At 52.5% G+C, this 21,359-nt stretch overlaps 1 protein-coding gene across 7 annotated transcripts in view; it reads left to right on the forward strand.

Moving 5' to 3' along the window:
* Positions 1-21,359, forward strand: part of Zmiz1 (zinc finger, MIZ-type containing 1) — a 208,869-nt gene that overhangs the window by 169,093 nt on the left and 18,417 nt on the right. For 5 of the 7 annotated variants that reach the window (XM_006519134.4, NM_183208.4, XM_030247862.1 and 2 more), the window contains 5 exons: positions 8,906-9,050; positions 16,591-16,705; positions 17,689-17,906; positions 18,692-18,890; positions 19,750-20,040. In XM_006519134.4, coding sequence (XP_006519197.1) covers positions 8,906-9,050; positions 16,591-16,705; positions 17,689-17,906; positions 18,692-18,890; positions 19,750-20,040 — 968 coding nt within the window. The remainder of the gene's footprint in view (positions 1-8,905; positions 9,051-16,590; positions 16,706-17,688; positions 17,907-18,691; positions 18,891-19,749; positions 20,041-21,359) is intronic. The other 2 variants (NM_001310666.1, XM_030247865.1) reach the window with 1 other exon arrangement.

Genomic DNA, 21,359 nt, shown 5'->3' on the forward strand with positions numbered 1-21,359 from the left:
TTTTATTTTTTACGTTTCTATGTTTGTGTGTGGAGATCAAAGGACAGCTTGTGGGAACCATTTCTCTCCTCCCACCATTTGGGTCCTGGGATTTGAACTCAAGGTTGAGTAGACTTTAGCTTGGCACCAAGCACGATCACCCACTGAGCCTTCTCACTGGTCCCCCATGCTTTGTTCATAAAGCTCTTTCGTCTCCTACTGTAATGGTCTGCAATCCCTAGCCAGCAAATGGCCATCCCTAAAGCCTAAGAAGACAAAGGTCACGACCTGCCACACACTGAGCAGTGGCCTGAGTCAGGCTCCTGACTTCTCCTGGATAGCAGCTGTAGCTGTCCACCCGCAGGAGGATCTGTGGGAGGACCAGGGAGCCACTACTTCAAGAGGGACATCTCCAGAAGTGGCTCTCTGTCAGATGAACTGAGCCAGATTGCCAGCTCACTTCCCAAGCCCGTCCTCGGGTCCACAGTACTTTGAGAGGACACTTTGTAGAGATGAAACCATCCTAAGGGTAGGACATTCTCTTCCTGATGAACATTCTCCCCTGACTTGGCACTGCAGTCTTAGCATCTGAGCCTGAACTATATAGGCTGACCTGATGGTAATGGGAAATGTGCAGGGAACTTTTCAGACTGGGTTCTTCTGAGGCCCCCAGAGGCTCAACTCTTCAGGAATCTTCTTGAGTCTCCTCTTGCTCAGCCCCGGACAGCCTCCACAAGGCAAGGAACAGCCAAACCGGTTTGGGAATCAGCCTTGCAGGCTCTAAGGTTCCTCAGAGTTCAGTTCCCAGGGTGTGTTCACACACCTAGAGACTCCAGCTTCTGTCACCCATAGAGCCCTTGGGAAGAGGGAGTGTTCTAGAGGCAGGGGTGGAGGTGGGAGGAGTAGCCTGAAGCTACTCCAGGCTGGGTCACTCCATAGGATTCTTTAAGCACACACTGTCCCAGCCTGAGGAGCAGTTAGGGGACCAGACCTGACCAGTCCTGGCCTGTGGGGCCTAAGCTTCTATAAGAATGAGGGATAAATGGAAGGGTTCCCAGCCAGTGTGTCAGCAGGCAGCTTCTGCCATCTTGCCTCTCACACCACACAGTGCCGGGGCTGGCAAAGCAGGGAACAGAAGGTGAGAGTGATCTGGGAAAACCAGAAGCTTAGGCCAACACCTTACTGAGAAAGGCCTGGCAAGAGTGTGGCAATTCCTCAGGAGTACTTCCTCCACAGAAAACCAGGGGCTTTTGTCAGCACCACCAAAGTCCAGCTCCCTGTGACCACCAAGAAGTCCTGACCCCCTGTTGCTAAGGCTGCCAAGTTCTTCCCACCTACCCACACACCCTCCTGAACTTAGAAAGGGACAAAAGCCACTCTTGGCCACACAGGTATTGAGCTCAGCTCAGATGAGAAACTAGGATGGTACTTCAGTGTCTCCTAGTGATGGGTTTGATGTCCCAGATGAGGGACATAAAAGGGAAGTCCTAGGTACCAGTGGCAGGGTCATTGTCCTGATCTTCTGAATCCACCCACACCCCTTGCCCCCTTCCTCCAATACAGTATAGCTCTTGGGCAGACCTCAAGGCATGGGAGTCAAACTGAGAGTGTGAAGTAGCTGGGGAGGGGGTGGGGGAAGGAAGCGTGGTGGCTGGCAGATCTTCCCCATCCACTGCAGCAGGGTGAGTAGGGTCAGAATGGCCACCCTTCCTGTAGACAAATGTGCCTGCAGAGCCTAAGGCTGCTTTACCGGATCAGTGACTCAGAGCTACCTGCCCCAGCCCAAGACTAGAATCTCCTTCATGGTCACGGGGTTCCTTTGTGGGTTCCTCCCAAGGCAGAGAGTGGGACCATTCCTCCATTGCTGGGGCCCCCCTACAGAGGCCAGCAGGAAGGAAGCCAAGAGACAGCTCTGCAGACATTTCAGTTCCTCAGGACACAAGTCCAACCTACTGACTCTTACAAGGGAGCCATGCCATGAGAGCAGGAGGCCTGGCTCCTGGTGCCCTCCCACGCCCTTCAGGGCACAATAGGGTAAATGCCAAGAGCCTTTCAGAGATGGTCTGTGTGGACAGGCCCTGTGCTCAGTGCCCCTACAGAGGGTGAGCCTCAATAGGCTGGCACAAGAGATGAGGCGGGAGTAGGTAGAGATCAAGGTGAAACGTGGGTCGGAGGTCAGCCTTGTAGAGAAGCACTGGATGTGGCCACTGTTGGGTGCCAGAGATGGCACTGCCCACCCCAGGGAGTATCAAACATAAAGGTGCCAAGTGGACAGCTTTGAGCATCTGTGTATGTTTATGTGATTCTCCTAGAGTGTGGGAAAGACAGACCCACAAGGGACCAGGTTCGTTTTCTGTTTGTCAGATGTCTCAGCCTTGGAAGGCCTTCAGAGGAAGGCAACAGGGAAAACCAGTGAATTTATCCTGCAGGATACTCCACTTGCCAGAATCTGAATTTGTTTAATGTTGACCTCAGGAGGGAGGAAGCCTGATGCTTCTCCTGTGAGCTTCCACAGTTAAGCCTGGTCTATTGCCTCGAGAATCCTCAGATCCTTGTCTGTAAACAAGAGGAGTTTTGCTGTCTCACCATTTCACACGCAGAATGAAGGGGTGAGCCGAGGCCTGTGAATCCCTGATACGTTCTAGAGTGGCCAGCCCAGGCTAGAGACTCCCAGCCACCTGGTTTTGGGACCAAGACTTTGTGCTTGGGAGATGAAAGAGGAGAAGGTGAGAGTGTGATCTGGCCCCACCTAGAGGGATAAGAGGTGGCCTTTCCTCTGTGGGTACCACATAGTGGATGTACAGACACCATCAGCACTGGTGCCAGGACAGATGACATGAAGGTGGCAGCTGTCCTTAAGTCACCTACGCTGTTGTTTCTGTAAGAGGCTTATATTTATAAAGTCTCATTAGCCGTCCGTGGCTATGCATGGCATGAAATGTGTCAGTGGACTCTGTGATAGGTTTTATCTGGTGACAGTGCCATGGAGACTGGCTTGCAGTCCGGGAGGGGCCTTGCACCAGCTCTACAGCCTGGCTTTCAGATGGAGTGCTTGATGACTGACCGTCTCCCATACTCTCATGTACCGAGCTATTTCTGTCTGTGCCGCACTGCAACCTGTTAGTCATGTGTTGGCTGCGTAGTTCTTACTAAATGCTATGCCAAGTGCTAGGACTATGCAAGGGGCCGCTCCAGTCTCATGTCTAACCCCTGGGTAGCCTGTCTCCTGGCCCCATTTGCTTCCATTCAGCTTATCCTGTCTATCCAAAGCAGGGTGGGTTGGTGACAGACACGTTGGGAGACAGGCACATGATGGGTGGGCCTGCTCTGATGCATTGCAGAGCTTGTAGTAGAGAAGGTGTAAGGAGAGCAGGCTGCTGAGACGATCAACACACCATGTTGGTACATATTCTTGAGATAGGTAGGTGTGCTCGGGGGACTAGAGTGGCCATGTTGGTAGCTTTCTGACTCACCAGGAAGTGCCTAACTCATCCTGCTGCTGTGTCATCGTCCCCTGTGCACCTGAAATGCGTGACTGAGCTATTTATTGGAGGAATGGCCCTTCCTTGCATTCTTTCCTTCCTAGGATGTGTGAAGGAGGAATCCCTTGTCTCTTGACGGTCTCTTCCTGGCTACTTCAGAGTCCATCCTTGGTGGCCTGAGGGACTCAGAAGCCACCCCTCCTATCTCTACTGCCCCCTCCACACACACAACCTTCTCCCCTGGTGCCTTCTAGCCATGGAAATGTTTTGTGCTCCTCAGAGTCTCCTTGTCTCACTGTGCATTCCCTGCTGGCAGCAGGGTGGACAAAGCCTCTGTTTGTCTCTTACCTCCCTGCTCTCCAGACTGCTCCTCAGGCTCCTCCCTGCATCTGGTCCTTCCCAGTTCCTGGATCTTAAAGCACTGAGCAGCCTGGGCCTGTATCTAAACCTTGCCAAGCTGCCCAGAGATCTGGCTCCCTCTGGTTTATTTGCTCCTTTTCAAGCTCAAGCCCAACCCAGACTAGTGAGGTTCAACCTTTCCTATGACCCTGTGTACTCACTGTCTTAGATGCTGAGATCCAGCCTCTGTTCCCCTGTACCCCAACTGGATCCTATCCTCATTGGCCCCCAAAAGCTGATCTCTGAAGTTCCGAACAACGCCAGGTGTCCAGGTGGTTCCCCAAATTAGAGCCTTGCTGCTTCTGCCTCCTCTGATCTCCTCTGGGAGGTGCAGAAAAAGAAGCAGATTCAGGGCCTGTCCCTGCCCCTAGGGGAGGCACACCTAGGGTCGGTCACGAGCTCGGTGCCTAGGGCTCTGCATTCCAGTCTTCGGGGCCTCTCCCGTTGTTCCCCTCCTTGCCCTAAAGGACATTGTGATAGTACCTGTTTGTGAGAGTAGTTGCTAGAAAGATCTTGAAGAGGTAGATGTGGGGAACCTGGCTCTTCTATATCCCCTCAGACCCACTTCCTGGGACCCAGTCAGTCACCAGTCCGTGTGTCTTTCCTGTATGCTTTAGTTTTCAGTAGTCATGGGCATGCCGTGCTTACTGCTCTCCCCAGTACCACTGGTACAGAGGATCCTAGCTATGTCCTCAGAGACACAGGAGAGCAAACTGTCTTTCTGGGGCAACCGCTGAAGAGGCACAGCTTCACCTGGATAGGAAATGGCCCTTCTCTTCCTGTCTCACAGTAGGACACTGGCTGTCCTTCCTCTGCCCCTTGGCAGCTCGGGCAAGAAGGGAGGGACAGGGCGGAATGCAGAGCCTGTACTGAGTGAGCAGGTGGCGTCATCATCTGCCCCGAGGCCTCCGTCTACCCACAGGTCTCCCATGTGTGTCTGGAGCCCATACCCACCCAGGACATTGGCTCTGCACTCTGCTCAGAGATCAGAAGTAGACAGACACAGCAAGGCCTCAGAGCCTTCCTTATTGTAGCTCTGTCAACTCTGGGGGCTGATGCTCATCATCTGATGAGCGTACCATGGGTCCGCAGTCTTCCTGTACTTCAGAGTGCTGACTCAGACCACCCTCACAGCTGCCCTGGGACCTTGTTTAGGTGTCACCTAGTGGTGGTCTAGTTTCTCAGGGTGTTGTCTCCCACTGCTCACATGGTGAGTGATAGGTTTCTGGGGCCACAATGCTACATAGACCCCTCTACCTACAAGCTACTGTTTTAAGCACCTTATATCCTGAAGAGCAGGCATCAGGGTCATACTCATCAACAGATAAAGGTTCAGAGAGAGCACGTGAGTGCTTAGCTAACAGTTGCGTGGAAGTCAGGTGGAACTGTTTGGATCTGTGATTGTCCCTTACCCTGAATACAGCTGACCCCTGAATACTGCCAGAGGAGTGTGCACAGTGCACAGAGTTGCCTCCTTGCTTGCTGGCTTATACAGGGCATCCTATCTAGTGCAGGAAGCTCTACACTCAGTAAGTGTTCAGCAGCTCTTTGTCAAATTAATATAGGTGGGCGATCAGACGCTTGGCACCTAAGGTGAGAATGAATAGGAAGGGAACCTAGTAACAAAATGCTAGTTCATTTTTGTGGAGAGCCACACACTTGATGGCATATGCCTTTAATCTCAACAATAAATAGAGGCAGGCAGAACTTGAAGTTCAAGGCCAGCATGATCTACATAACATAGTGAGTGCTGGGTCATCCAAGCTACACAGTGACACCTGTCCCCAGATGGTCAATGGATCTCCTTTTAAATTATTAACATCTATTTGTATATATATCCATGTGTGTGTGTGTGTGTGTGTGTGTGTGTGTGTGTGTGACATGAGGAGGACAATAGACAATACGAAGGAGTCTGTTCTCCTTCCAACATGTGGGTCTCAAGGGTGGAACTCAAGCCGTCAACCCTTGAGCCATCTTGCCAGCCCTCATTTGATGATCATTTTAGATGTATTGGGTTATGCATCTTTGTATACCATGTTGAGAAGTTTGGAAACAGTTTGAAATCTGGGTTGAGACTTGGAGTAGACAGTTGGGCTCCAATGTGGGTCCCACTGTTTCGTGGTGATATTAGCTGGGACACTTGGTGGAATGTTCTGATGAGCTAGTGAGGAAACTGGCTCCCTCCAGGCTGAGAGGCCAGACTCCCAGGGCTACCCGTTTCAGTGCTTGGACATGGGTGGTGTAAGGCCTGCTGCTCCAGGTGGGCGTAAGGAAGGGGCCTCTAAGGACTGTTCTCCAGGCACTGTAGACAAAAGACAGTTTGTGGCTTGATGTGTTCTGCTCTCGGGACAGTCGAACCCTGCCATGGGTCCATCGGGAGAAGAGGAAGCAGTGGGTGCCATTGTGGTCATGCCTCTGAGTGCCAGGTCTTAGATCACGGGCTTCTGTGGACACTGCTCCTGGCTGTAGTCAACTTGGGAGTGAGACTCTTAGGATAAGACGAGTGGCAACAGTGCTGGCTGTCTAGACAGTTGATAGAGCACTTCAGACCTATCTACCACAGAGAAGGGTGTAAATTAGGACCAGAACAGTCTCTGTTGCCCATCCTGGGGCAGCCTTACCTGCCACTGGTACACAGGACAAGCAGGCAAAACTGACCTTCAGGAAGCAGCTAGGCCTTCCCAGATCAAAGTGTGCTTGGTCCCACCAGGCTGGAGCACTGCAGCCCCATGGGCTCCTGCCTGGCCTGTCTGTAAACAGACCCATACTCCCTTTTTGGCTGCAAATTTCCATGTGGTGTTTGTCTCCACATAGCCCCTGTCCGTTCAAGCCTTCGTAGGCATGCACATTGCTCCTGCCCATTGTGAGGGGGCTGCTCTCAAGCTCTGTGCTCCCCAGGCTTTTAGCCAAGGTAGGGGGAGGAGGGTTCTCTGTGTCACCCCTCTTTCCCTCCTGGTCACTGGATTGTGGCCTTCCAGGCATGAGAAGACATAGTTAACAAACACCTCCTTCCCATTTCCATTGCCAGTCCTATGCCTTCATTATCTTTCCAGAAACCAGTCCACTTGGGATAGTGAACAACCTTGCCCTTTACCTGTAGGGCAGCCTCCGGTAACCAAGGAAAACCCTAAATCCCACAGCAGCCTGGCTGGTACCCAGAGGGCAGGGCTAAGATAGTGAGGCGTGTCACAAGCAGCCGGTCGGCATCCATCCTTTGTGCTGGCAGCAAGCCTCCTAGAGCTGCAACCCTGTGGGCCTCGTGCTTGGCGTGCAAATGAGCTTCTAGGTGCCTGCTCCTCTGTGCAAGAAGCCGAACCGAGGCCCAGAGAAAGAATGGAGCAATCTGAAAACATACCTGTTCCTGATCCAGCCTTTCTGGATAGGCGGCTTTCCCTCCTGGCACGCTTGAACACTGGGCACCCACTAGGAGCCTCACCGGCTTCCCAGCAGATGCGTGCCAGGGGCAGGGTCCTCCCTGTGTTGGTGACACTGAGAACACCCACAGAGAAGGACAAGCTGCATCAGCATATCCACCAGCCTCTAGGGGAGACACGGGTGCTCTCCTGAGGGCTACAGTCCCACTTCCATCCTTGGTCAGGAGCTTTTGGACACTGGCAAGATGAGCAAGCACCTGGTGGCACGGCCCCAGTGATAGCCGTCGGAGCTGTGGGCTGAGAGAGGACCCGTGCAGGGCCTGGCAGCTTGAAGCACCCAGCACTCCTGGTCAGATTGCATCGGGCATGTCCCCCAGTGTTAGCAGTGCTGACTTCAGCTTCCTTATTTAAGTGGGAGGAGTCAAGAGAGGAAGGTCAACTGCGGCTTATCTGCTGAAGGCAGATTTTCCAGAGCAGGGACGCTGACTCGACCTCTGGAAAGTCACTCTGGCTTTGAGCACTGAGTGACAAAAATCCATACCCCTCTTTTTTTTTCTCTCTTTCTTTCTTTTTTTTTTTTTTGGTGAAAAAAAATATTTTTTAATAGACATTTTCCTTATTTACATTGCAAGTTTTATCCCCTTTTCTCATTTCCCCTCTGAAAACCCCCCATCCCACCCCTCACCCCCACTCCTGCTTCCCTGTCCTGGCATTCCCCTACACTGGGGCATAGAGCCTTCACAGGACCTAGGGCCTCTCCTCTCATTGTCCTACAAGGCCATCATCTGCGGCTGGAGCCACACCCCGATTTATCTCCAAGTACTCTGAGACTTACAGGGGATGTGGTGACAAGCCCAGCCTTAACCTTGTCCCTTTCCTAAACTTGGCTGTATCCTGAAAGGACCTTAAGGAAACTTTTAGTCCCTAGTGGTGACACTGGGATGAAGAGAGGACAATTCTTTCCCCCTGCATTGGTCACTGTAGTCTTGGGCTGGTGGCAGAGACTCTTGCACATGCTGCCTTGGCTGTCTCTAGTGCAAACACACACACACTCACACCTCACACTCACACACTACCACCCTCTGCTATGGAAACCTTCAATCCTTCCAAGCATTTGAGTCCAATGAGAGTGAGTGCGTGCATGTCTGTCTGTCTGTCTGTCGGTCGGTCTGTCTAAGGTTGATGTGTACTCAACAGGAGAGTTCTGGCTGGGGGGTTTCAGAGTCTAGCGAATGCTTCTGGGTCTTCAGCAACTCCAAGAAAGCTCTAAGTTATGTCTACACTTTACAGTTTCTAACACACCCATGGGAGCACTAAATGTCCTGAGTATGTGGTAATGGGGTTCCCTAGAAGTGCCTGCTCATACCCTGATCCAAGGCCTCTGTTGGCCTTTTCCCCTCATCTCACCCTTGGCTCCGTCTTCTCTTCATTGTCGGGACTGTTCTTTGGGGCCTCTCAACCTGGTGGCCATTCCAGCTGGCCCTTGTAGTGGACTCGTGTCACAAATGATTCTGATTTTGCCTTTGGTCCATTTTATAGTTTAAAACACTGAGGCCTACCAGGAAGCCTTAGAAATTTCCCAGGAGCAAAACCGGCCTCATAAACGCCACGTCTGGGAAGGATGCAGAGGGGGCTCGAGTGTGTCCACTGACCATCTGTCTTTGCTTGCAGCCCTGCTGTCCTCCTGGTGTGAAGAACTTGGCCGCCTGCTGCTGCTGCGACATCAGAAGAGCCGCCAGAACGACCCCCCTGGGAAACTGCCCATGCAGCCCCCCCTCAGCTCCATGAGCTCCATGAAACCCACTCTGTCGCACAGGTGAGCATCCAGGTGCCTTCTGGCCTGGGGTCTGGGGGTGGGGACCTCCTGTGGTGTAATACCTAGGGCGGGGCCTCTGAGAAGCAGTTGGCCTTTAAATCCTCCTAAATGGCTTGCGTCTTCCCGTCAGTCAGGGATGAGAAGACGTTTTTCCCCACCTTGTCCTTCAGATGCCTCTATAGAACATTAAGAATCATGAGTTTGGAGCCTTCCCTCTAACCAAAGCAGGAATTTAAGCACTCTCAGGGAAACTGAAAGCCAGTTGGGTCTCAGGACACTCCAGGGCTATGGCCTCACCTCACTGTAGAGCAGAACCAGGCCACACCCATTATACTGGAACAAGTGAAACTGAGCTGGGTCTGCCAAAACCCTAGATCCTAGGCAGGAACAGGCTTGCAAGACTGGCAAGCACCTAGGAACTGGCCAGGCTCCCCTGCACCAGCCTCAGAAAAGCACGTGGTGAGACTGGCAATTCCCTGTTAATTATCTCGCAGGCGCCTTGCTGAGCTGATGCTCTGAGTATTCTGTGGGCTGACCCTGCAACAACAGGGCCCGTCATGCTGTCTGCACTCCCCTTGTGGGTCCTCGCTAATGACTGGGGCCTCTGCAGTCGGCTCAGCTCTCATTATTCTGCCTGGCCGAGAGACCTGAAGCCCAGAACATCCTGTAGTCAGTTCTGGACCGCCGGGCACTGCCAGAACTTGGTGTCAACCTTGTCCTCTAAATCGAAACCAGAGAGGACCTCAAGCACACATCAAAGCCAAGTGCTCTGCCTGGCCAGGGTGGCCCAACTACGTTTACCTGGCATGGTCAAAAGCATTTCAGAGCATAGCAAGGCCTTATACAGCACGCTGACACTGCCTCACTAGGCTCTGCTAACCCAGCCTCTATCTCCTGTGCCAGCGTTTCCTGAGGGGGTGGCACTTGACCTGGGTAGCTGAATGCAGTGAGCATCATGGGCCCTGCCTACCTTACCTTTCTGAAGACTGCCTCCCCACTCCCTAAGCACTGCAGCACATTTGGGAAAGTGGGGATGCCGCCTTACTTGAAAACCATTCATTGCTCTAGAGAGGTAAACCTGCTTCCTTCTGCCTTCTGTTCCTTATCCCTGGCCAAGCTGTCAGTGAATAGGACTTTGGCAATTGGTCTGATGGTGGTTGACCATTTCCTTGGTGTTTGGAGGCAGACCGAGTCTCTCTCAGTGGCACAGGCTGATCTCCAACTTCTGATCCTCCTGCCTCAGCCTTCTAGTGCTAGGATTACAGGTGTGTGAGTATGTGTGTACATGTGTGAGAGCATGTACTCATGTGTGCGCGTGTGTGCGTGCGAGCCTGCCATCATATTCCTGCCATCATTTTCAGCTGTGTCTTGCTAATTCTGCCCAGCCCCTCAGAGCTTCAGAACCATCAGGACGGACTCTCATCACCCCATTAACATTGCCCCTCCCAACTTTCTTGCCTGAGTCATTTCACTGTTGGTAATGGTGATAGACCAGAATAGTGTGACTTCCCACTAGAGACTTGTCTCAGACTTGCTCGGCTGTGGCTATTCTAGCCCTGGAGGCTGGCAGGTTTTGACCACAGCCAGTCCTTTGCTAGGTCTTCATCAAGTTGAGCTGATACGGATTATCTGTCATTGAACAAAGAAAAGCAGTCTCTTTACTTAGAAGCTGACTCTGCCAACAGAGGAGGAAGGCTCCTGGGGCAAAATGAGGAGCTGGTGGATAAAGGCAGGGTAAAGAGGGAAGCCCGGGTCCTGCGTCTAGGAGCAGACAGAGATGATTGTGGAGGGCTCTGAAAGTGTCTTGACCATGGAGGATCCAAGGCTGAAGAGAAGCCACCTGCATCCTATAACCTCAATCTAGTTTTGCTTCAAAATACTGTGTGTAAAAGCCATCCAAGGTCCTGCTACTTCTGCTACCATGGCAGGTTCAGGGCCTTGAAGATCCAGCAGGATAACAGACAATGCAGAGCAGGTGTTCAGCAAGCTTACAGACCTAGGGACCATGTCTTCTGTGGTCTCTGATGGCCTTTCCGAGACAGGCTGAGGAGCTGGGCACTCGCTGGGTATTGATTGGGGTTGAGGCTGATCAGTTGAATTGAGCAATGGTCCCTCTTGTGAGCATAGCGAGGTCACAGAACTTAAGAGGAAACTAACCTGGCCCAGAGTGGGACAGTAAGTTGTCCAAGAACACACAGCTTATAGGGTTGAAGTAGGACACAGAAGAGTGTGTGCAAGGGTTGTGAGGGTATAGCTGTTTGCTGATTGTGAGGGTTCTGAAACAGTCTATGCCCTGCTCTGATCCATGGCTTACCCTAGGTAATTATCATAATCCTGCCACATTATGATGGAGCAATTGTTGACCCTTCTCCAAACCCAGGATGGTGGAGAGGATACTCAGTAACCAGTGACCAGGAATTGACTTGATTGGCGGCTCCTTGTAACCTTCGTGCATGTCCCTGTGGGAGAAATCTCTCATTTCCAGGGGAACTCTGGAGGTCCCCAGCACCTGTTAAACCCCTAATGTAAATTCCTAAACATAGATAGTGGAAGCAAAAAGCAAGTATTTGTAACTGAGAAACTAACTCTGATATCTTCAAAAGGGGCTGTTGTCTTTTTACTAAGGATGGGGTGTATTCTGTACACTGGGAAGTCTGGAGTTTGGTCCCTAGAGGAGCCAGGCATTTAGAGACTCTGGGTCCTCAACTGGAGCTGGAAACCCTACCTGAACCCAGAGGTCTGAGGGCCCCTGGGGACCATGGTCTTTCTGTGGTTCAGAGCACTATCATACCCTCTGCAAGCCATGTAGATGTGGTGGTGCCACAGTTGGGTGAGGCCACAAGTTGGGGCCCAAGTTCTTTCACCTTAGGCTGTGCTGTGCCTCTAACCAGAGCCCTTGACCTCTCTGAGCTCCTGAGGTTCCAAAAAGACATGGTGCTGCCCACCACCATGAGAGAAATGCAGAGAAGATCCAGGCTGCTCCCAAAGCACTTGATAAGAGTAGCTGTGACCCTGTGACGAGTATGAGCTAACTGTAGCTTGTAAAAGTCCTCAGCTTCTGTCTTAGCTTCACCGTTGACCATACCAAGGTCATCTTCCACTTAGCAGAAGCCACAGAAACATCCTATATCCCCCCACCCCCACCGTAACTCCAGGACAGAAGCTGTGTGTTACCTGGAGGATCTAGCCATTGCCTGGGCAGAAGGACACCTTCAGTGTCCCTGAGGTGATCTGGACTTTATCCCAACAACGTCTGTTTCCTCATCCCAGGTTTTTAATGAGTGGTTTAAAAAGCCATTTGTGATTAGCACATTGTCTCTATGCAAATCGGTGTCGCAAAGCTAATTAAGAGTCTAATAAATCTTGTTTATCTATTAATTTGATTACAATCAAAGCCGCTGGAGCCTCTGAGATCAAGGGTGAGCTCCTGCCTCCTCCAGGGCCAGGGATTTGCTACAATCTAAAGCGAGGCCCCGGAATGCTAGGTGGAGGCATGGCATGGCATGGGGCCGTGAGACTGGACACCAGTTTCTGACCCACAGTTTCCTCATCTGTGGGAAGAAGATTAGAACCAAGCCTGGTGCACGGGGATCCCCAGGGACTTGTATGGCCTCCAAACACTAGCCTGATTTCCTCTTGACCGGCTCTTCCTCCCTTCCCAGCCCCTTCAGAGCAAGCAGGGGCTGGGGGTGGGGCAGTGGTAGAGTATTGTTTTGCAAACCCAAGGCCCTGGGTTCGATTGCCAACACTATAGAAAGCGAAACCAAAGGGTACCAAAGATACAGGCTGTATCCCACTCAGGAGAGGTGTGTGCAGGAGGGTCAAAAATCCAAGACCAACCTGGGCTACATAGTGAGGCTGTGTCTCAAAACAAAAGGAAAAACACAAGTTGTATGAGTTGTTATTTTTTGCACAGCTGTACCAGGCTCTGTTGGTAGTAGGCTCTTCTTGCCCCCACCCCAGAAAATTATTTTTAACAAGAGAGCAAAAACGGCCACTGAGGTAGCCCAGTGGACAAAGGCACCTGACAACTACTTTGTTTGATCTCCTGGAACCAACATCATGGAGGGAGAGAACCAACTCCCACAGGTTGTCCTCTGACCTACGCATGTGTGCTGTGGCCTAGTGTTTCTACACACACGCACACACAATTCCCTTTTCCAAGACAGGGTCTTACTGTGTAGCTCTGGCTGACCTGGAACTCATTATGTAAACCAACCTGGCCTCTGGAAATTCACCTGCCTCTGCCTCCTGAGTGCTGGGATTAAACTTAAGCACCATCACACCATTTAATTAATTAGTTAATTAATTAATAAGAAAAGCTCAGAGGAGGAGCCTCAGGTCACTAACAGTGCTGATCACTGAGACTGGCCAGTGCTTACGCCTCTCCCAAAGGCCTGGCATGCATCTCCCAGAGCCCTTCTCCCTGACACCTTTTGCCACTCAGTCCCCTCCCACTCCAGTCCCTTTTCCCTGCTGGCACAGGAGCTTGGTTTGTCCTTGGTTTGCAGAGACAGGGGTGAGAGTCCAGGCAGAGGTGACACATCACAGGCCTGATGCTGTGGTTGCCTGTCAAGTCAGAGCCCTTAGAAGGCGATGAGTCACAGTGTGCTGGTGGATGCCACTTCTGTCGTGAGGCCTGGGTCCGCCCCCCTTGTGCCTGTCACTTGCTTCTCCAGCATGCGTCCAGCAGCCCCCGGGCCCTGTGCACACTAAGTAGATGGCCACCTTTGTTCTGAGACAGGGAACCTACTGGCCAGGCAGTGGAGAGCCCACTTGGGAAATGTTGGCTAGCTTTGTACTCTGTCAGTGGTAGGCAGAACAGGAAAAGGTGGTTTCCTCCCACAAGGCCCAGCCATGGTGCTGAGGGTAGTAGGGGCCTTAGATACAGTAGCCTGGGAGCCAAGATGATGAGAGACAGGGGGCCCCCCTCCCCCCTGGACCTGTCCAGCTGCTTGTTAAAACCTGAATCAAATCTTCACGAGCCTGGAAGGTGGTAGGGAGTTTGTAAAGCAGTTCTGAAGGGTGGGGTGTGGTGGGGGAAAGACAGACTTTTTTGCTTTATTCGGTCACTCGAGATCGGTCACTCGAGAACCTCTGTCCAGCATACCAGAGCTGGGAATCCAGAAGGATAATGGATGGCCAGAGGTCTCCCTTTTCTGTGAAAACACGCTCTGCAGGGTGTCCCAGCCAGGTACTTTATGCCATCTGTGGCTCAGCCCCTCCCTTCTTGCCTGGCCACAGGCCTCACTTTCACAAGCTGCATTTAGTCCTCAGTCAGCCACCTGTGCTCCTGGGCCCTGCTCCTGAGCCATGCCGTTTCTCTCTCCAGTCTAGCCCTGATATCCCCCTCCTTGGACACCAAGAATACTGAGCCTGCTTCACTCTTATCCTCTTGGAGAATGTGCTGCTCAGACCCCAAGGCCTGTGCTCACATTGTGTTCTTGACTGAGCCTCTTGGTACTGATTCTTAGTCCACAGTGGCCGGTGTGTTGAGAGAACAGTATTTATTCATCTGCACTGTGGTTGTTTTTTTTTTTAAGATTTATTTATTATATGTAAATACACTGTAGCTGTCTTCAGACTCCCCAGAAGAGGGCATCAGATCTCATTACAGATGGTTGTGAGCCACCATGTGGTTACTGGGATTTGAACTCAAGACCTTTGGAAGAGCAGTCAGTGCTCTTAACTACTGAGCCATCTCCCGCCTGTGTTTTGTGTTGTTTAGTTTGGGTTTAGAGTTTAGGGTTATTGTTTTGTTTTGTTTTTGAGACGGGGCTTCATACAGCCCAGGCTAGACCCAAACTTTCCATGTAGCCAAGGATAACCTTGAACCTCCGATTCTCCCGTCTTCTCCTCTGAGATAATAGGGTAATTGTAAATATTTCTCTCCGGGCGTGTCTGTGCAGTGATGGAGAGCAAAGCATAGGCTTCGTGCATGCTAGGCAGGCACTCTCCCAACCAAGCTACGACCCCGTTTGTCACTGTGTTCTGCTCCCTCATGCTACTGAGCACCAGGACCCACTCCTGTATTTGGACAAGGCATGAGGGCATGTGCTCAAAAATGAGAGTGCCCCAAGGAAGACTTGCAGGGTCAGCTAGTGAGGGATGGGTTCAGGACTAATTTCCAGGTCGGCGGATACCTGACCAGGCAGCAGGGGCCAGAACAGCTTAAGATAGTAGGTTACTCTCTGACCACCATGAACAATGAGAGCGCAGGCCACAGTGTTCAGTCACCCCAGCTTAGAAAATACAGGGCTTGCTCAGGAGTGCTTCTCCACTCTCGGGGCCAGTTCAGGGCCTGGCTCCTGGCTAGCTTGTTTGTCCCCTGGCCTTTAATCCACTCTGTCCCATAAAACTGCTGGATTCCTCTCACTCCAGGTTCTGGAGTAGAGGCTAGGAAGATAATAATCAAATGTGTGATAAGTGTCATGAAAAATACGTAAAGAACAGGGTGGGTTGCTCCTTTATATTCCGAGAGGTGGGAAGGCTTTCCAAAGAGGCGACTTTCCAGAGAAACAGGAAGCAAGTCAGCACAGACCAGTGGAGGCAGACCCAGGGAAGAGGGTGCCACACGAGATTTTCTGCTGCTCTGGGGCACAGGTACAGTGTTTTACGGCTCTCACTGAGGAAGTAAGGGTGATCTAGAGTGGGCCTAGGGACCCTGGCAAGTCTCAATGCTGTCCATCACTCTGGACCCCTTGTGCTCCTCCCACATCACCCTGGCTGGCTAGAAGGCCTTTCTGAGTGTTCTCTGTAAGCCTGAGACTTACTGAGTAGAGGAGGTAGATAGATCCCTGAGGGCTCCTTGGGAAGAGCTCCCTGTATCAGCAACCCACTGCAGGGCTGGAGTGAGGAGGCTTGGTGAAGGCTCAGGGACGAGCCAGTGGGATAGATCGTTCTGTCTGGAGTGCATCTGGACTTTACCCAGTAAACCCTGGAGCCTGATGATGCTCACTTGTAGGGAAGGGAAGGTTTCAGCCAGGCAGGGATGTGCACAGGACTGGGAGGTGGGGCGGGGCACCTGGGCAGGCCTGGTCCTGGGCCCAGAGGAAGGGTGACCCAAGCCTGAATTCCGAAGTCCAGGTCAGTGGGACTCAGTTCAGCAGCTAGTTTGTCATGAGGTGCTGAGAACAAGGACAGAAGCAAGATTCCACCAAGGCCCTTCCAGCCTCATTAAAGTTGGAACCAGGCTGTCCCCAGTGAAGACAATGCCGAGGTCCTGACTGTTTCTATAGGGGGTCATGGGAAATCGGTATACTTGAAGAAGGGACTTAGAGTGAGCTTTCGATCGCACTAGCTGGCTTCTTCACTGCATAGCTGCTGGACTGTAGACCCACCCAGCTTACACAGCTAACACAGGGGTAGCCCCTGCATTGTTGGGAGAGGGTCACATCTGCCTGGCCCATTTCCATTATACAAGTGCTGTCATGAGCCTGGAGCCCCAGAGCTCACTGGGGCAAAGGTCGGCTGGGATAGTGAAGTGAAGACACTGCCACCTGCCTTGCCCTAGCTCTAAAGACCTCTTCTCTCTTTGCAGTGATGGGTCATTTCCTTATGACTCTGTCCCTTGGCAGCAGAACACCAATCAGCCTCCCGGCTCCCTCTCCGTGGTCACCACGGTGTGGGGAGTGACCAACACATCCCAGAGTCAGGTAAGAACTTGTCCCATCCTCTACCATGGTCCCTCCTAGGCACAAGTGTCTCTTATTCCTCCCAAGAGTGGGGAGGGGGGTTCTCCAGAGAACCGTGCCGTGACACTCTCCTCACTGAAGACAGTCTCAGGACATATCCAGCTGCAGACAGCATCACTCCGGAAAGGGTACACAGCTGTCTCAGTAGGGACACAGCTGGGTCCCTGAGGATCATCCCCCATTGTAGGGCCTTCTGGGATAGAAGAGGAAGGGTGTTTATGTGACAAGGCCATGAGTACTGTTCTGAGACCTTGTTCCCTCCAGTTGTGCAAACAAGAGCGTTACTGGGCGTTACTGACCTCAGGGTTCTAAGCTGGAAACCTTTGGCCCTGAATGGTCTGGATTAGGTTTTCCTAAGATGTCACCTCTCAGTAAAGGGTGCCTTAGCCTGACAAGCCCAGCTGTCTTCCCAGACATGCTATTCTTGTTTCCTCTTCTTTTCTCTCTCCTCACCTCCTTCCTAACAGAGGGCCCCCCTCTGCCGGACCTAGGCCAGGCCATCCTGGGGGGGAGCTGTCATGCTTCCCTGGGTCTTCATCCACAGACAACATCTGGGCCAAAGACACAGAGGTGTCTTTTTTAGAGCAGCAGCCCAGGGCGTCCACCAAGCCCTATTGTAGAGTTGGGACCGAGTAGGCTAATGTTTGCCAAAGACTTCGCTTGCCTCAGATCTATCTCTGCAGCCATGGGGACCACTTGGGCTGGCTTTGTGAGCCTTGGCCTCACTCCTTCCTGGCTGACATTCTCAGCCCACTCCCTTTGATCCCTTACGTGTTCTGGGGACTCTTCAAGCCACTCCCATGCTCCTCTGCTGTGTCTTCCCTGCCATGTTTCAGTCTTTGTCTTCTCTTTCTCCACGCTGCCTCAGGTACCGACCTTAATGACAGTCTCTCTCTCTCTCTCTCCCCCCCCCCCTCTCTCTCTCTCTTTCTCTCTGTTTGCAGGTCCTCGGGAACCCTATGGCCAATGCCAACAACCCTATGAATCCAGGTGGCAACCCCATGGCATCAGGCATGAGCACCAGCAACCCCGGCATCAACTCCCCACAGTTCGCAGGGCAACAGCAACAGTTCTCCACCAAAGCTGGCCCTGCACAGCCCTATATCCAGCCCAACATGTACGGCCGACCTGGCTACCCTGGTAGCGGGGGCTTTGGGGCCAGGTGAGTGACCAACCTGGATGGTGCCCTTCTACGGCAGCGTGTTAGCCCTGCCTTCCTACCTACATCCAGGAAGGACTCTTATTTGAATGCCAGTTCCACATAGCCTGGTCTAGGATATGAGGACAGTTCTGCCATGTGTCTTAGCAGATTGGCATCAACCTCCCAGGGGTAGAGGGGATACTTCCTCAGTTCCTTCTCAGCCATGTACCTTTATGCTAAGACAGTGGGGTGAGCAGGCAGGATTGGAGAGCAGTGGCAGTGAGCTCCATCTGTCCAAAACTCCTTAGAAAGCTCACTGACCTGAATGAAGAAGAAATGGAGGCTAGAGTCCCCAACCTCAGATCACAGTGAAGAAGGGACAGAAGCAGCCCAAGCCACCTTGAGCACACTCCGCCTAGCTCTCGAGGCAAAGTTGCTGGGTTTCTAGCCTCGCAGTTCAAAACAGGAGTCTCACACACCTCAATCCACATCTACAGCACACAGCACCATACAATTCTCAGGTCAATGTTTGCTTAGAAGGTAGTCTGTGGTGACCAAGGAAAAGCAGAGAAGCTATGGAAATGTCCTAGCCCCAGCAAAGATTCAAAAAGGAGTGGCCTTGTCATCACTAGTAGCAAGAATAGCCACCAATCTCAGAAGTCCCAGGTCCGCTGCTGGGCCTCACACCCACAAGCTAGGTGTCTGGAATTCATGCGTATAATCCTGTAGCCTTCCTCCTGGTACTGGGTACATCCCAGAGTCAGCTAATGAGTTCTCTCTGACTGCTCCCTGCTTCTCCTCCACAGTTACCCTGGGGGTCCTAGTGCCCCAGCAGGCATGGGCATCCCTCCACATACTCGGCCTCCTGCTGACTTCACCCAGCCAGCGGCCGCTGCTGCAGCAGCTGCAGTAGCAGCCGCCGCTGCCACAGCCACAGCCACAGCCACAGCTACAGTGGCAGCCTTGCAAGAGACACAGAACAAGGATATAAACCAGTATGGACCGGTAAGGGTTCCTGCCCGCTGGCCTGGCCTCACCCAGGCTGGGGAAATCTTGAGCGTTAATGCCACGGGTATCCTTGGAAGCCCCTTAAAAGAGTGTTGTGTGTGGGTATGGTAAAATGGTTGGGTGTGGTGGGGTTTGGGGGTATGCTATGCTCTCTGGGCTGGTAGCTCCCAGTGCATATGGGGGAAGAGGTACCCTATTGGTTTCGGAGTTCCTGCTTATCAGACAGTAGGTTGTGTGCCTAAAATGGCTTTGTGACTAGCTTGTCCCTAATCACCTCTGAGGCCACTATTGTCCCATCTGTGGATTTTACCCAGGCCTCATCGTAGATCCTCTGACCTTCAAAAGGATGGGGTGGGGTGTGAAAAGGGGAACCCCATAACCCTGCAAGGCAGAAACATGAAGGAAGGGTGCAGGGTGAGCAGGAGGAAGTGGGCTGGGTAAATCACACTTAGTGTATGGAGGGTGTGTCTCCATTGGCTACTGACCAAGGGCAAGGCCAGGGCTTTCAGGAAAGGGCTTCAGCCTCCATCCTCATCCGCCTCCTCTTCCTGTGTCCTCCCTGTGTCCCTCCCATCCCTACCCACTTCCATGTCCCCTGCCTGCCTCCCTGGGAATGCTGCCTGTGCCTTGGAGTGACTGCTCCCTGCCCTACCCAAACCCACCAGCTGCATTTTCCCATGAGACCTGCAGAGGGCAGTAGTGAGCCCTGGAGGACTGGGTCCTTTAAGAGCTCCTGGCTCTTAACTGCAGCCCTGTGGGAAAGTGCTGCTCCCCCTTTAGCCCCCTACCTTCCTTCCCTGCACTTTCAATGCATGTGGCATTTTATTCTTTTTTTTTTCTTCTTCTCCCATTGAAGGTGTGTTCCTCTTTCCAGATGGGTCCCACCCAGGCGTATAACAGCCAATTCATGAACCAACCCGGGCCTCGGGGGCCTGCCTCCATGGGGGGCAGCCTGAACCCTGCCGGCATGGCAGCTGGCATGACACCCTCGGGCATGAGCGGCCCTCCCATGGGCATGAACCAGCCCCGACCACCCGGCATCAGCCCCTTTGGCACACACGGGCAAAGGATGCCCCAGCAGACCTACCCAGGCCCCCGGCCCCAGTCCCTTCCTATTCAGAGCATAAAGAGGCCATACCCGGGAGAGGTAAGTGTGACTATGATGGGGGATGGGAGGAGAAGGAACATTGACAGAGGGACCATGGACCCAGGGACCTTGGAAAAGGCACAGTTAGGCCACTTAGAGAACTTGAACTAAAGGGCTTTGGAGGCTTAGCCCCTGACTAATATCATCTCTGTTGTGGAAAACACCAAACAAGTCACTACACCTGAGTGTGTATGACTTTAAATCAATGGTATTCACAATCCACACTGGCCCTTAGAATGCCCAGAGGACAGGGGGCCGTGACATTGTAAAATACCCTGCCTAGAGCAGGCAAGTGTAGAAGCAGAAACCATGGAGACCACTTAACCCTGTCCATACTCAGATACTAATGGATGACCCTGGATGAGGACCTCAGTGCAGGGAGCCACCTAGAGAGTGAGGGCTGCCACTAGTACACTAGTACAGGCTGTGTGTCAGGGAGGCCATCGGATGGCACACAGTATCCCTAGGGCTTACTTCCATCATATTGCTCTCCTGGGGATAGTGCCTTCTCTGGGGTCTCCTAGCAGAGGTGCCAGAGGAAACCATCCCAGCAGACGGTCCCAAGCACCGTGGAAGGTCAGGGGAAAAGGGAAGTCACCAGGTCTCAGTGACACTCAGAATACAACTGAGACCAAGATCCGTGCCCAGCTGATGCGCCCCCCTCGCTCCAGTGAAGTTTGTCTTTGGCACACCATGATGCCCCTTCCTGGGCATGGCACCTCAGCTCTTCATCTTCTCAGATCATGTCCTTCTGGCTGGTCAAGACTGTGGCCTTCAACTTGAGCTGAAGCAGATTTCTATCCCACGAAAGCATAAGCTCTCTGTCCCCACAGGTCCCTTCAGCCGCCACTCTCACAGAGGTTGGATGATGTCATAATTGGTATAGGTGCCCTAAGCCTGAGACTCAGGAATAGGCTATAGTGATTAGGCTTCCTGTACACCCAGGAGGCCAACTCAAGACCTGAGCCTCGACCTAGTGGGCACTAGGGAGAGAAACTCAAAGGCCTTTAGGCTCCTCCCAGCCCTGCCTGTCCTTGGTTTGGGGCCTTAAGCTGATGGCTTCACTCCCAGAACACAGTCACTAAACACCCTCTACCCTCAACCTCCTGAGAGATAGTTGGCTGCACTGGGCATGCATGTCTGAGCTTCAGGCTGCTCACCTGAGATGAGGCCGCAGAAGAATTGCATATTGAAAGCCCTACATTGAAGCCAAGCCCTCTGCTTTTACTAAAGGAGTTCTCCCCAGAGCATTGCTGCTTCCCAGCTGGTCCAGGTTATAAGATGCTGGGAGCTCTGGCTTCTACCTCATGGCAGTATGT

The sequence above is a fragment of the Mus musculus genome, chromosome 14 (assembly GCF_000001635.26).
Source record: "Mus musculus strain C57BL/6J chromosome 14, GRCm38.p6 C57BL/6J".
NCBI classification, from domain to species: domain Eukaryota; kingdom Metazoa; phylum Chordata; class Mammalia; order Rodentia; family Muridae; genus Mus; species Mus musculus.